Source organism: Osmerus mordax, chromosome 22 (genome assembly GCF_038355195.1).
Source record: "Osmerus mordax isolate fOsmMor3 chromosome 22, fOsmMor3.pri, whole genome shotgun sequence".
Classification (NCBI taxonomy): domain Eukaryota; kingdom Metazoa; phylum Chordata; class Actinopteri; order Osmeriformes; family Osmeridae; genus Osmerus; species Osmerus mordax.
In genome coordinates this window covers 2,297,189-2,313,376 of record NC_090071.1, presented here as the reverse complement: position 1 = coordinate 2,313,376, position 16,188 = coordinate 2,297,189, and the positions used below count along the sequence as shown (strand labels likewise).

The 16,188-nt window shown below is 45.2% G+C and overlaps 2 protein-coding genes across 2 annotated transcripts; both read right to left on the bottom strand.

Annotated features, from left to right (window-relative positions):
• Positions 1 to 37: 37 nt before the first annotated feature.
• Positions 38 to 6,224, bottom strand: atic (5-aminoimidazole-4-carboxamide ribonucleotide formyltransferase/IMP cyclohydrolase). The gene is made up of 15 exons (XM_067260850.1): positions 6,116 to 6,224; positions 5,766 to 5,892; positions 5,492 to 5,635; positions 4,590 to 4,678; positions 4,038 to 4,189; positions 2,789 to 2,945; positions 2,524 to 2,649; positions 2,307 to 2,414; positions 2,041 to 2,126; positions 1,876 to 1,965; positions 1,374 to 1,499; positions 1,128 to 1,220; positions 840 to 1,022; positions 550 to 705; positions 38 to 445 (listed from the first exon to the last, which is right to left on the bottom strand). Exons 1-15 carry the CDS (start codon positions 6,132 to 6,134, stop codon positions 326 to 328), a joined length of 1,776 nt encoding a protein of 591 aa, XP_067116951.1. The 5' UTR covers positions 6,135 to 6,224; the 3' UTR covers positions 38 to 325.
• Positions 6,225 to 10,005: 3,781 nt separating this feature from the next.
• mnx2b (motor neuron and pancreas homeobox 2b) lies at positions 10,006 to 13,247 on the bottom strand. Its single transcript, XM_067260848.1, has 3 exons — positions 12,805 to 13,247; positions 10,936 to 11,096; positions 10,006 to 10,416 (listed from the first exon to the last, which is right to left on the bottom strand). Exons 1-3 carry the CDS (start codon positions 13,244 to 13,246, stop codon positions 10,006 to 10,008), a joined length of 1,014 nt encoding a protein of 337 aa, XP_067116949.1. The 5' UTR covers position 13,247.
• Positions 13,248 to 16,188: the final 2,941 nt, after the last annotated feature.

The window sequence follows — 16,188 nt, the reverse complement described above, 5'->3', positions numbered from 1 at the left end:
ACTTGCAAAGAACGCTTAGAATGAAAATCACAGACAATTTTTCAGCAAGATACAAGACTTGCATCTTTGTTTATTTGTCTAGTATAACAACCTTTGACCTATCAGAGTAACAATCTCAGTAGCTGCGATTGCAATCGCTCGCCAGGAATGAGGAGGAGTGTGTGTTGAGTGCAACATGAACACCCTTCTGTGCATGTCACTGTAATGTTCCAAGTGTTTCACTAAATCAACGTCAAAATGAAGTATCTTGTGAAAGCTTGTGTGCGTGTTGATTTATCGTAGTGTTGAGTATGTGAAGCCTTGGTGTGTGTGTGTGTGTGTGTGTTCAGTGGTGGAACAGGCGCAGGTTGGTGTGCACCAGAGTGATGCCCTGCTCGTTGCAGGCGTTGATCACGACCTCGTCAGCCGTGGAGCCGGACGGAGCAGCCATGTACTCCACTCCACTCTGCAGAGAGGAGTCACTGAGGTTAGCTTGTTTATAGGCGAGGAAATTAAGAGAGAGCAAAAGAGGGTCCTGGTGTGTGTGTGTGAGTGTGTGTGTTCACTGACCTGTTTGGCACGGTCCACGTTGTCCCTGAAGGGGAAGAAGGCATCGGAGCTGAGGGCCACAGCCTGCAGGGAGCTCCTCCAGTTGTTTCTCTCCGTCTCAGACAGGGGCTCTGGAACCTCCTCAAACATGGCCTTCCACACCGCCAGGTCTGGGCCCTGGAGAGACACGTGGTTACATTTAGTCATTTATAGTGGTTATAGTGAGACACACACACGGTACAGTTTCGCTAGTCGTGGCTGTATGCGGGCTTCAGGGGAACGCGGGCTTCAGGGAAACGCGGTGAACTCACCTCTCCGATGGTGCCGCTGACGTACTGGTCGATGGCGTTGGCCCTCTCGGCCCGCTTCACGCCGCTCCGGAAGCGCATGCCCAGCACGCGCGGGTGGTGCCTCAGCCACCAGTTGTCGGCCTTGTCGCCCGCTAGGCGTGTGCAGTGGATGCGAGACTGCTGTCCCGCCCCAATGCCAATCACCTGACACACACACACACACATTAGCTTCACTGTAACAGGGCTTTAATTCAATCTAGCAATTCTTACTCCCTCTGCTCCTCCCCCCTCCCCCTCCCCCCTCCGTACCTGGCCGTCCTTGGAGTAGCACACGGAGTTGGACTGGGTGTACTTGACGGCGATGCTCGCCACGATGAGGTCACGCACAGCATTCCCTGACAGCTGGGGGGCGGAGTCAAGCAAGGGTCAACATTAGGCACTGTGCAGTCAAGTTTGTCCACAGCTACATTATAAACACACATTCATGAATTTGATTCCCCTCCCCCCCCCCCCCCCCCTCCATAACCGTAGCCCCGGCGATGAACGTGAACTCACAGAGCCCTTGGACACGACGTTGGTGAACAGCTGCTTGTCTATGAGCGCCGCGTTCCTCTTCTGCTTCAGGTGGAGGCCGAACAACACTCTCACCTCGGCCTCATCCGGCTCGTAGGCTGGGTCCATCTGACATTTACATTACATTTACATTTAGCAGACGCTCTTATCCAGAGCGACTTACAGTAAGTACAGGGGCATTCCCCCGAGGCAAGTAGGGTGAAGTGCCTTGCCCGAGGACACAACGTCAGTTGGCATGACCGGGAATCGAACTGGTAACCTTCGGATTACTAGCCCGACTCCCTCACCGCTCAGCCACCTGACTTCCTGACACACACGCACGCAATGTAAATCACACGTACAGGGCGCTAGTGCATCAAGTAACTCAGAGACAATTTTCAGCACTCTATGGTCTTCATTCATTCGTAATCATCGACCCTGAATTGATCAGTGTGTGTGTGTGTGTGTGTGTGTGTGTGTGTGCGCGTGGGCGCCGGGTCCGTACCTGGAGAACACAGTAGTTCCCGTTCTTCTTCTTGGACAGAATCCTGAGAGCCTCCTCCTCGTAACCGGGGGCGATGATGCCATCGGACACCTGGGAGTGAGAGGAGTAGGGGGGTGAGGAACAGGACATTTCTGTGAACGCTCAATGTGCCCCACACACACACACCTCTCTGGATATGATCTTGGCCGTGGGGACGTCACACACGTCAGACACTGCGATGAAGTCACCAAACGAGGACATCCTGTCTGAACCTGGAGGACAGAGGGAGACGTGAGGGGGAGACGAAACAGCCACACAGAGGCAGAGACAGAAAGAGGCAGGCAGAGGGAGAGAGAAGCAGAGAGAGAGGCAGAGAGAGAGAAGCGACAGACGGACAAAACAGCCACACAGAGCCAGAGAGGCAGGCAGAGACAGAGGCAGACAGGCAGTACCTCGGGCCCTGGCGTATGCTGTGGCCAGTGGGGTGAGGTCACTCAGCATGTCGTGCACCATGCACACCTTGGCCTCATCCTCAGTCAGAGGAACGCCCACCGCAGCCCCTGGAGAGACACACTGATTTTATGTTGCTGTTTAATTTTCATGTTTCCAGAAAGGTGTGTGTGGGGACAGAGTACCCTTGTGTGTGTGTGTGTGTGTGTGTGTGCTCACCAGCAGGGCTGACATGCTTGAAGGAGGTGGCAGCGGGCATGCCCAGAGCTCCCTTCAGCTCCCTGACCAGCTGCCAGGCGTTCAAAGCATCACACAGGTTGATGAAGCCTGGAGACCCATTCACCACTGAGTGGGAGGGGGGGGGAGGAGAGAGAGCAAATGAGAGGGAGAGAATGAGAGCCAGAGGGTTGCACTGATATACAACAATCTTGTAACTCAGTAAAAGGTGTTTGCGTGCGTTCGTGCGGGCAGCCCGGAGGTGTACCTGTGAGTGGCAGGGCGGGGCGCAGGGTGTAGAGCTGGGCGGGGGCCTGGTGGGGGTTCATGCCGTAGCGCAGGGGCAGCTGGGATACGCCACAACTGTACTGGCGGCGGAAGTAGTCGGAGATAGCCTCATCGTACTGTGCCGTGTGGGTGAAGGCCTATGGGGGGAAACACCAAATGTAAGACTTAAGCCTCGCCAGCAGATGGCGCTACTGTTGCATCAAGATCTATATTACACACTGGGGTATGCAAAGGATTACTGCCACCCACCAAACATTGCAAATTAATGGATCCTATTTTTTTTTTTTCCTCCTCAACTGACTTAACAGTGTAAATGTTCTCCCGGGGATCAAAGAGATGGTAAAATAACTTAAACTGGGATTTTCATTGACGCATGTTAGTGCGAAGGTGGGATTTTGCTAAGGCACCAAACAGTGGAGTAAGCCTGCATGATGAGGCGATTACATTTCTCAACTATCATAACAATCTAATGTTGGCAGCCCAGATTGGACCTTGCCCCTCCCCCCAAAAAAAGACAAACCAAACACAGGCCCTCCAGCCTTCCTCTCTGACCTGAATCCAGACTAGAGCCCGACACAGCATGGAACCCCGTCCTCACAGAGATATCAACTGTCATCAATCCTGATCTACTCAACGGTAGGATCAATGACATGGTATCTCCTGAGAAGATTGTCCAGAGAAAGACAGTCAATATCGGGCAAAGTGGACAGGACAAAATGGCCGGCGACCCGAGCCGTCTCTTACGTGCCAGGCGAGGCATCTGCTGAAGTTTACAGTTCGTTTTGTGTACTTTTTATATATTGGATTCATCTTAAAGTGCCTTTCTTGCTCAACTTAGTTGGCAGTTGATGTGTGATGAGGATGTGTCTGAACAAGATGGCCGGTTGGCAAAAGGAGAGAGATTACACAATCTCAATCTCTCCTTGTGCACAACCTCGTGTTGCTGGTTTGCTCACCTTGGTTTGGGGGGGGATGATCACGATTTGCTTTTGGCTCTGAATTAGTCAAATAGGATGGATTTTTTAATCTAGCTCTTGTCAGACTGACAGGCACACACAATGGACTCCTTTCAAGTTCCTCAGTACATTTGTAGCTAGCGATTGTCCTAGAAACACTGATTCCTGATAGGGTATTCAGCATCGTGGGATCGAGAAACTCCCCGAAAAAGAAGCTATTTTCACTGCATTTCTGTGGTTACCACCCCCTCCCAGTATCGTTACTACGGTTACCTTCAGCGCCAAAGTCTTACGGGTCTCCAAGGAGGTGTCCTTGCCCTCTGACCCCTCCATCTCCGCGGCAACCAGCGGGTAGTCGGCGGGATCGCACACGATGGTGACGCGGGCGTGGTTCTTGGCCGCCGCGCGGAGCAATGTAACGCCTCCTGCACACACGGGGGTCAAGAGGTCACGGACGCGATCACATGACTACATCGCTAGACGGGCTAATCAACGAATAAGTTAAAATATCATATCCTCATGTAGCCTCTGTTACCAACAGTCGCATGTTTTATATTGTTAATTATTTGGCTACTTTATATTTTTTATTCTAAATCCATTTAGTATTTAGTTAGACCTTGTACCTTTAGTATAGTTAGACCACATATTTAAGTTTTAAGATTCATATATGTTGAATTTATGCACCCTTCCTGCCAAAGTAAATTCCTTGTCTGTGCAAACTTTCATGGCAAATAAAACCCCCATTCTGATTCTGATGTAGCGCTGCTACTGGTCGGTCTAGGCTAGTGTGAGATGCGTGTCAAGAGAACAGGCTTCCAGGCTCACCAATATCTATCTGCTCCACTGCATCCTCCACAGTCACGTCGGGGACAGAGATGGTCTTCACGAACGGGTAGAGATTACACACCACCACCCTGGCCACAGAAACATTGCGTTTAACACAACAGGGTCTAGTTAACTCTTTTCAGAAGACAACCAGGAACTGTGGAATTAAAATGAACTCAATACCAAGATGAAAAATGTGGAATTGCTCTAAAATGGCTGCCAAATTTTTACACCACCGAATTTCTTGATTTTGAAATATAAATGTCCAAATCTTTTTTTCCCCAAAACCTTTTTTACATTGAAATGAATTCATATTTCAATTTTAAAAAGAGGTCAATTCAAAACCAACCAATTCAGTGGTGTTTCAAAGTATTCCATAGTTTAATATTCAAAACAGGGGGTCAGATGGCTGTTAGGGAATCTGGCTTTTAATCAGAAGGTTGCTGGTTCGATTCCCTGCCATGTCAAATGACGTTGTGTCCTTGGGCAAGGCACTTCACCCTACTTGCCTCGGGGGAATGTCCCTGTACTTACTGTAAGTCGCTCTGGACAAGAGCATCTGCTAAATGATAATGTAAATGTAAAACATGATGTCACTGATTTGCTTACATACATCTCCCCGTTTCTGAGGAGGCTCACAGCCAATCATCTCCCCTCCCTGAACCAGCAGCAGTCATGTGAGGGTAATGAAGTGGATGCCGCACGATTTGAATTAACTGGTTATCAGATTAGCTAGCATGCTGCCGCATGGGCCCTCATGTTTAAGTGCCAAATGTAACAAATCTCGAGCCACATCACATGCATGCTGATTCAGAACATAGCCACCTCAACTCATTCAATAGCAACACAGACATGTTTCTCAAGTCTTAGATGGTTGAGGTCCGTGTATGAAATTGCCTTACCGGACCAGACTGTAGCCCAGTTTTTCCATGTCGGCCTTGTCTGAGGGGGTACGGCGGGCCAAGATCCCTCCGTGCACGGCCGGGTGGAGGGTCTTCACTCGCCCTCCCAGCATCTCAGGGTGTCCCGTGAGCTCAGATACATCCCTGTGTGGCACAGCAGGAGATGGTGATAGCCATGTTACAAAAGCACAATAAATGCATACTTTGTATATTACGTCCCAGATTATATTATCCAGTTAAAGATTAAATAATGTAAAACAAGGTCATAAAGTACCTGACAGCTAGTCCAGCATCACGCAGGGTTTTGGCGGTGCCCCCCGAAGCGACTAGAGAAAGTCCAACATTCACCAAACGTTTGGCAAAATCCAGCAGTCCATTCTTGTCAGACACACTCAACAGTGCTGGGAATAAAATACATGAAACATTTGTCCAACGAGTGTTTTTTCGTAATTAGATAGTAGCTAACTAGCCTTTGCTAATAAAATGCTGCGTTATCATTCAAATATTGTAGCTAGCTAGCTAACTATCACGGTTAAATTTATGGATGGAAGAGCTGTATAACTTTGCAGCATTCAGCTGGCTAACTTTTTCTGCAGATAATAACAATTTGTAAAGAAAGCGTACCAAGTTCTGCGGAGGCCATTGTGTTGAGATGGAAACTTCTGGTTGATTTAACTGTCTACTTTTGTTTGATAACTTCCCCAAGATGGCATTGACTCAACCCATGTGAGCAGGGCGATCAAAGTTTTATATTCACCGATTTATTCAAACCCGCCCCTATTTGGATATGGCTGTCCCCCTTTGGACGCACGTGGGACAAGATTGCGTGCTGCGTAGTAAAAGCGCATGTCACACAGTTCTCCGCCAGAGGGCGACTTTTAACCGTGCTAGACCAAGGCTAACTGGGGCGCATTTCATACTAGATTGTCCCTTCACCTTGCTTCTCTGCAGAGCCTTCGACAGTGTGATTTTTTTTACCAAGGATTTGCTAAAGTGAATGCCCTTAAACGTCCCCATTTCTTATGATAAATTTCAATCAATAAGCGTTGAGCTAGACCTACACTAGGCTACTTTAGACTATATAGTAGGCTAGCAGAGATTTCACACCTGCACGGCTTTGACAGTAGGCCCTAGATCTTTACCATCTGAACCCAAAAATGCTTGTTTGAAACAGTTCGTTCATCGTTCAGCACAATTAGGATTAAATCAATTTGATTCAACCGTGGAATGACATTGGATCCCAATGACAAAGAAAGCATTGTTGAGATGTTGTGATCATTGCTTTTTTAAGCACCTGTAACATATTTCCCGCAACAATAAACCGCGCTCATGAATACACCCCCACTTTTCAGGGAAAGGCCACGCCTTTTCAATAAACTTTATTGCCAAAACTTGGCCTTTTTCATGCATTCGAACAGCGGTTAAAGTCGGACAGATGCGAATTTACGGCGCCCGTCACTCAATTCCCTACCTTCCCATTAGCTTAAGTGACACGACAAGGCCAGGGGAAACCTAAACCAATACGCGTGATTACTTTAAAAGATCGGACAATCTGTTCATATTTCCGTAATGAGCCCGACATTTTGCTGATTGATTAAACTACAGGGTGTAAATATTTTACAGGTCGTGCAGCTTAAGTTATTGTCCCTGATTTATAATCTGTCAAAGTGAAAGAGACCAATTTATTTATTTTACCATGAAAATGGGCTTTCTGGTAACCATTTTGTATTGGAGGACTTGTGTGGGTCGCATTGACATTTCAGTGGTGACTTGAGTGATTGAGACAAAATAATAGACAGAGCAACATTTTTACACACACTTAAACCTACTCTGTTCTCTCTCGGCCTCGGGCTAAGCACACACGCACATGTAGTCATATGCATACTGGAACACAAACACGGATGACAAAATTCACATGCACACACAAACACAAAGTCAGCAGTTACGTCATTAACGTCCGGCCTGGTTGACAGTTGACAAATCTGACAGCGTATACACCCTTATATATAACAGTTATTATCTATAGATGCAAGTTAAGAATAATTTTTCATAAATACCACAGTGTTCAGATTAAATTAGAATTGAAATTGAATCGATAATCTCTATATTTCGTTCCAGTTCCGCCACCTTATCAATTGGCTATGATTTTTGTACAGTGTCAGATGGGTTTATATCAGACCAGGCATTTGCCATACAACTGACACGTCACACAACTAAGTGAGCTCTTTATGATTTATATTATTTTTCATCAGGAAAATTAAAAGCTGCAGTCAGGTCCTTTTACTCTCACTGAGCCTAAAGGGCCTCTTGTGCTGGAACAAGAAACATGCTGTAACACACACCAAACATTTGTGTGAACATAGGCCTATGTGTTTATACAGGCCTACAGTAGGCCTACAGCCTAATATTACTGACATCCTGTCAGTCAAGAAGCACTGTATTTCTTAAGAAATGTACACACAGTTATATAACATGAGACTTTGACTCACTGGTCTTCTGTGTTTTAACTGGAGGTGGACCAGTGTCCGAGTTGAATTGGTTGACCTACTCCAGTAAGGCGGTGTTCATCGTCATGTTCTGATGTCAGAAGATACTGTACGAACAGGCAAGTTTGGAAGGAATCTCTACCGGCAGCGACGAGATGACCCCAGCGTGACATCAGCATTCCTTGACCTTCTACGACCCCCCACCTCCATAGAGCGTGCATCGAAACGATCAGTTCTTCAAGCTTCTTTCAGCCCCAGTGGAGTGGGCCACGCTCTGTTTCACGAGACAAGCCAGCGTCTGCCCGGCCAGTTAAAAATACATTTAATCACTGTATAAACGCAGTGTTGTGGGCCGGGCCGAGAGGACAACGAGGAGTTATACTGTGTGTGTCCTCCGATTCCAGTATTTAATCACCGCCCTAACATAGATGCCCAATAAAACACCCCCGTTTCGGTCACGCACTCATCTTCTCCTTCCTCCGGCGAATAATTAAAAAGGGCCCTGGTGACATCAGCATTGGACCCTGATTACTTTACCCTCCCTTCATTAACTTAATTATTTGACTATCAGTAAACCAGGCTGAGTAATTTATATCTGAGAGCCCCCCGACTATAAACCATAGGAAGCTTTGGGGTTTAGTAGGAATGGGCTGTCCGTTGTCTCCTCGCCGTCTTTAATCTCAGACGTCGACAAGGTGGCGGTAACACGGAAGATTACAAGGGATGGAAGTCGTAGAAAGTAACGCAGAGTGCTCGGGAAATTTTCCATTAAGTGAGATTGAAAGTGAGAATTTGGCCGATATGTCGATCTGAGAAGGATTTATAGGCCAGTTGGACCTCTCTGCTCTCACATCTCCAGCTTCTCCCTGTGCCCTTCCCAAACCCTGCTTTGGTGAGAGGACACATCTGACTTTCTAAGGGGATGGTCAGCTTTTGATTAAGCATTGTTTGTGACACACGTGTGAGAACTCTTAACTTAACGTACTGTGGATTTATTAGCTGTGGAGACAGACTGTAGCCTACACACTATTCTCAAACCTTACAAACAATTTTCATTTTTGATCTTTATTTGATACCAGTTTCAGATAAATACGATTAACTTCTCCCTTTCTTCATCAACTTCTCATTTCAAATAAATTAGATACATTTACACGTGGTTAACTAACAACAATGAACCGGTACACATCAATATTAACAAAAAAAGGTTGACAGTGTTCAATTGCACAAGTAAGAGTTTTCATGAAAACCACTGTTCTTCGAGGTTGCCAATATAACCCTTGACAAAATGACAGTGTTGCAAAGTGTTTTTTTTGTTTTAAACATTGTCTTTGTATTAACGTACAGTATCAATGTCTTCTCTCCCGGGGAGTAGCAGTATGTGAAAAGCTATTGATTCCACAGCGGTCTGCAACAGTCCTTCGATCCTGAACATAACTCACTCGCCACCCATCATTCAGCTGCTGATATTGTGGGAGGCGGCATTGCTGTCAATCAGCATGCCAGGGGGCGGGGCTAAGAGAAGATGGACGTTGGTGTAATAACGGCACAGACAACCAGTGCACTTTGCCACATTGTAATCACCTATTTCTCAGGGTAATCTCTTCAACAGAGCATGGTAGACTGGCTACCTCTATGGTCTGACAAGTTTATGTAAAAAAAAAACAACACATTTGGCATGCCACATAAATATACAGTACCAGTCAAAAGTTTGGACGGTACTGTACCTATTTTATTTTATTCAGCCACAGCTGAATAGACATAAATTGTATGTGTGTGTGTGTTCGGTTATGTGTGAGTGTGTCCTCAATGATCCGGCTCAGTTTTAAGTGAGGTGAGCACATTTCACTCCAACATCGTCCAACTTTATAAACAAACCTCAAGGACACAGAAACATGACACTGCATCATGGTACACAAAACACACACTTTAACACTTTGTCTACTCCTTACTGGCCCAATGTCTTTAAGCACACACCGAAAAACACCTGATAGGGGTCAACCTGCACTTCCTGTGGGCGTGGTTGTTTGTTCATAACCCCGCCCCTATCTTCCTGTCCCCGCCCACACCTTCCAGCTCGTCGTCGGTGAAGGGGCTGTGGGGGTTGTAACCGAGCTCGGCCACCGCCGTGTGTTGCAGGAAGTCCGTGGCTGAATGCGGCAATCCCACCCCGTTACCCACGGCAACAGGGAAGCCACGTTGGGCGCCGCGCACCTCCTCCTCCTCCTCTTCCTCCTCTTCCTCCTCCTCCCCTTCCTCTAGGTCCAGCTCCTCCCCTCCCTCGTCTTGATTGACAGCCCGGTTGCCGAGCAACGACTTGTCGGCGGATGTTTTTCCCGTGCGCAGACGTTCGGTGTCCGACTGCCCCGAGGAAGACGCCTGCTCCTTGGCCTTGCGGCTCCGCTTCCATTTCATCCTCCGGTTCTGGAACCAGATCTTTACCTGTGAAGGGGCGGGCACAAGACACACCTGTCAATACTGTCGGTATGACGACAAACAATCGCACACACCACTGTCATATGTAGACCCGCACACGCACTATTGAACATGCGCACACACATCCATCCTAAATGGGTGTGTGGGGGTCAGATGGCTGAGTGGTTAGGGAGTCCGGCTAGTAATCAGAAGGTTGCTGGTTCGATTCTCGGCCATACAAAAATGACATTGTGTCCTTGGGCAAGGCACTTCACCCTACTTGCCTCAGGGGGAATGTCCCTGTACTTACTGTAAGTCGCTCTGGATAAGAGCGTCTGCTAAATGACTAAATGTAAATGCATTCCCAAACTGCAACTATGTACACACATACCCACCTTATGCATTGGCGAACGTTTTACACCTGTACACACCTACTCTAAAACACACTGTAAAAAGAACATGGGCATACTTGTACAGGAATGTTTGTACAATCATACTTGTACAGGCATACCTGTACACACACTAATGACACACACTCTCTCTCACCTGTGTCTCGGTCAACATCAGGGAGGTGGCCACCTCAAAGCGCTTGGGTCTGGACAGGTACTTGTTGAGTTTGAACTGGTTCTCTAGCTCCAGCAGCTGCTGGCTTGTGAAGGCCGTACGGGGTCTACGACACTTCCCTAACAGGCCAGACTGGGGCATCGCTGGAAGGAGGGAGGGAGGGGTTTGGAAAAGTAAGAGAAAGAAATCAATCATTGTGGTCATCCATTCCAAAAGTAGGAAAACTTGAAATTCATTCTTGTTACTTTTCTATGAAGCAAGGATAGATGCACTTCCCCTCAACAAAACCTTGGAAAATGAGAGTGAGGCACTTTCATCATTTGGAAAGAAGAAAAAAAAAAAAATCTCTCAGACAGTATTGAAATGGGTGTATTCTTGTAAATTCAGGCTATAGGACACTCCTAACTTCGGTCCTCCTCGAGAATCACTACGGCCTTATTTATGTAATATCAAGGACACAGGAAACCCAATATAATTTTGTGGGAGGGAACACACACACATATGCCTGCACTCTCCGGCCATCATTAACTGTAATAGCTTTACTCCAGTTTATTGTTGACTAGGGAACAAGGCAAAAGCGGGGCGCAGGGGCCATAAAAAGCGCAAGCACACCATTAACTTAATGAAAATTCGATGAACGCTTTTTGGATTTTATTGATGAACTACAGAATGTTTTAGCTGTCTGTTTATAGTTTCCTCCACACACAAAGACAATTTTTAATTCAGCTGACATTTATAGTGAAATAAATACAGGCCCAAAATAAAAAACAATGATATTAGCAGTAAATCGACTGCAAGTTAGACGTAAAGGCGATGTATTCAAAGAATACTGAGTAGGGACTCTTTAACTTGACTGATCATTTTTAACTTGACACGAAACATTTGTAATTTAGGCTACTAAATTAAAATAAACTCCAAAACCTTGAATTTAGGCATGCAAAAAAAAGCTTGAATACTGATATCAAAACACAAACATTAGCCCAAATATGGATGGTAGGCCCTAGCCGCATAGATCATATTTGCAGATCATCAAGCTATGCCCTAGCCTTATAGGCCGTCAAACTGTAAATGTGTGTCTTATGCTTAGACAACTTGAAAAAATGGAATTGACAAGAGATGGTATTATTGTTATTACTATTATTATAATTATTTTTAACCTGTTATTATAATGTTGTTGTTGTGCCGCAATTATTACATTATTATTGTTATAATTCATTATTTTGATATTTGATTTGTTGTTGCTTTCTGAGGCCTGGTCTTCCAGCTTCTCTAGTGGGGTTCTGGAAATTAGGCTAAATATAATTATCATAGAACAGACGTATTTTCAACATATTTTACTTGCATATTTTTGTTTTATTATTATTATTTTATTATTATAATGTTCACAAACGTCAGGTTTGTCCGTTGACAAATTAACTGACAATATACCTCCACTGGGTTATGCGTGTGTGTGTTTGAGTGTGTGTGTGTGTGTGTGCGTGTGTGTGTGTGTGTATATATGTGTGTGTCTGTGCGTATATCTGTGGCTTTATTTGCTTTCCCTCACCTTTGGATATGCAATGAGGAACAATAAGTGAGTTTACAACACCTTGGCGGTTGGGTGTTTTGGAAGTGGTTGTTCGGTCATTAAACAATCTATTCCCTGCCAATAAACACCAGGTTCTGTCCACAAATAAATTCGTTGATGATACTACCACTCCTATTTGGAAAACATCTATTGCAGCATAGGCCTACGTTTCCCGCTTGCTTTTGCCAATAAGTATGCCGTCTCTTAATCTTATAGGCTTACTTAACATATTTTTTGTAGGCTGTAGCTTAAGACAGGTGTGCATGCAGGTATTGCCTACTTACAACTGTAGTCAGGAAGGCGTGGCATCATTATCCCGGCGCGAATCCAATGTTCCAAGGGGAGAGACCCCGCCATGGCGGCCGCCTTCAGGTGATCTGGATACGGCTGAGTTAGCTGGGTGAACCCGGAATATGCAAAGGCCGGGTGCTGGCCACCTAAAGCCGATATTGGGTACATAGGGGCAGGATACATGCCCGGAATTGCCCCATGAGGCAACGAGGCGAGTCCTGGATGCGGGAGATTCAACAGTCCCGGTTTAGGTATTATTCCGGTTTGAAGTTGCATAGCCCCTGGCGTCCCGCGAGGGGATGGGGTGTCCGCGCGCCGGCAGGACACGGGGCTGCCCGTGGGACTATCACTGAGACCCGGGGAGTGGTCACGGTTCCCTCGGCGAGTTTCATCGGCAAGCAGAGCATCGATTCGGAAGTTCTTGGACTTCTCCATTGCGGCTCTCCTGAGGAATATTGCCGTCAGCTGCTCAAAACTCAGACCTGCCAACGCGTATTTGTGCTGTTCCTCAGTGCGCATAGATAGTTCATCCAACTTCAATCTATGTTTCCGTCTTGTATAGTCTTCTATATAGTCTCACTATGCGGATGCCAGAATATCTCTATCCTGACCCGAATGATGAATAACAATAGTGGATAATTTTCTTTGCGCACATGGCATTACATGCAGCTCTTGTGACAGTTTTGTGAAAAAGCCAAGTCTTAATCAGGTCTGATCACAGCGATTTCAATTTCACATTTAGACAAAACAAAAATGTTCTGGTAGAAGATTGAATTTCAATGCTTTAGTGAGCAAAGTTGTATATGGTTATCAAGGCTTAGCGTTTCTCCTTACCCGCACATGTTCTCGTGTAATGTCAATAGATATGGATGATAGCCTACGGTCCTTGAGTCTTTCCTGTTTAATAGCGGCTTAAAGTGATGCTTCACTCCTTCACCCGTCGATTCCCCACCCCTATAGGCCTGTTCGAGACGTGATTGGCTCGCGCAGGTGCTCTGATGGGTGACTGTAGTCTACAGTTTTCTAATTAACTAATTACTCGCTCGTTCTCCGCTCCTCATGCACTCTGAGCGCACCAGCATGCGCAAGGCATATCTTAACCTCTGTCCAGCTCCTGTCATTCAAACGCTGGCCTTTATATGGCAGCAGAAATATGGTTTAATATCTGTTTGTAGCCTATTGTTTGAATTAAAATCCAAAGAATCAATGCAGTTACAACTTGTTTGTCATTTTTACTTTTACATTATACAATATAATGTACGGTTATAATTTTCTACCTTTCACAAATTATATTAAACACGATTGAATTAGATTTGCAAACGAATAAATGTATCTCAAATTTGACTATAGGCTAAGGCTATCTAATGTGTTGGCCTAATGTAGGCTATTAGTATCAGTTTGAATTTGAAATATAGTAGGCCTAGGTGATCGTATCGAATCCATCCATGAAACAAAATTACACTAACGACATGAGATTTATATTTTAATTAGAATATTAACAACTTACTTCTTGTCAGTCCAAGGCTATACTAATGTAATTAAATTTTACGAGCGAGTATAACACATAAACCGTAAAAGTGATTAAGTGATTTAGCTTCAATAGCATAGACAACAAACAATTTTATTTTGTTAAAAAGAAAATGTGTGATGAAATGAATATTGAAGGAAAACATTTTCGATTTTCCTGCAAGGTTTACATTTAGTCATTTACATTTAGTCATTTAGGTGAAAAGGTTTGAAAGCAGAATTATTGGGGTAGGCCTATTTTGACATTGATTTAGGCCTATCCTAAGTAGCTTATTTAAAACTTAGCCTAGGCTATTTTATAGAACTCAAAGCATGGTAAATTGACCAACAAAGCATTTTTGATGGGCAACACCTGCCTATGTCTTTTACAGTATTTTTATAGTTACAGACTATCACTCCTCCTGAACTTTACGTGACACCTGCAGTGTTGTGTTGCAGGTCACCTGGGTGAAGAGGGCACGATCTCGTGATCTACCTATTGTGTGTCACTAATTTAACAACTGCAATACAGCTAGCTAGCATTGTCTCTGCAAATGCTTGGAGGGGAACAAGTTCAGGTGATTGTACTAACAAATGCCCAGGTGGTCCCCAAAGAGATAAACGAACAAATACATGCGTCTAGGGGATTAGAAATCCCTCTTGTGTCTGTAGCAGTAAGATAATGTAGCATACCTTACGTGTTGGATAAAAGAAACATCAAGCAAAATAAGTATAAAACACATAAATAACAAAATGTTGTCTACATTCAAATTATTTAATTGTCAAAGGCCTTTCCAGTATGACGACATTGAATAACAGAATCGGGTTGGTCTGGTATGATGTTACTGCCTTTAGATGTTCAGAATTTGCAAGTATTTTCGTTAAAAAATTAAAACAATAACTTTGCATTTTAAATAGACAAATGTGGTGTGTTGTGCAGGCCTAACTAAATCGTCGTGCATATTTGAGAATATAATAGGTTGGTCTATATTAACAAAAGAAATGTTCTTATTAAGCCTAACAAATCTGTAGCCTTACACAATGCGAGTCGAATGTTGTATTGCGAATGTTGGCCTATGAAAGTCGAGAGATAAACAGCCTAATCCAAAGAGCTCTAAATTATCTCTAGAAGTCTGAGGAGATGAATACAGCGCTTAAATTGAGGATGCTTTCACGACACGGCTCGCGGTAGACTGTGTGTGGTTATTGTTGTTGGGTCTGACCCCGAGAAAATTGGAACGATGACACGCACGGTGCCCGGCCCTCTTTTCCCTCCCCTCACCCCGCTCCCTATCACGCAGATTACCGCCTGTCGCCCGTTCTGATATAGAGCTAATTTGCTCCAGGGAAATCAGCTCGCGATGCCGAGTGCTTTTTGCCTATTCCTCCCAACCTCTTCCCCTCGCGCGTCGTTTCCTTGCTTTTATGATTTAAAAGTAATTTAAATAGCCGCGGCGGCGGGTAAATCCGTCATCCACACCGGGTGACAGAGGTGCACAAATTAAATTGAATCAATGCTCGAAATGGTGCAGCTGTCCCCAGTGTCAGGTCCCCTGGTTTAAGCACTTATAGAAAAGGTATAGGTGCGCGGCGCGCGCCATACTCTTATCCATAAACACATAGGCCTTAGACTAACTGATCTCCAGGCCTGTGCCGCAGTTTAAGTTTTGTATGCTTTGAGTGTGCCTGCATTGGCACCTCTCCCCAGCGAAATTTTAATTTTGGGTCAAATTACAATGTGTAGCCTAGTTCCTGCGCGATTTGGATGTGAATCTTACATCAACTTTTGTTGTGACTGTGATATTGTAAAATCTAACGATATTGGACTAGGCCTATAGCCAACGTATTTTGATTGCATGCATGTTCGTGAC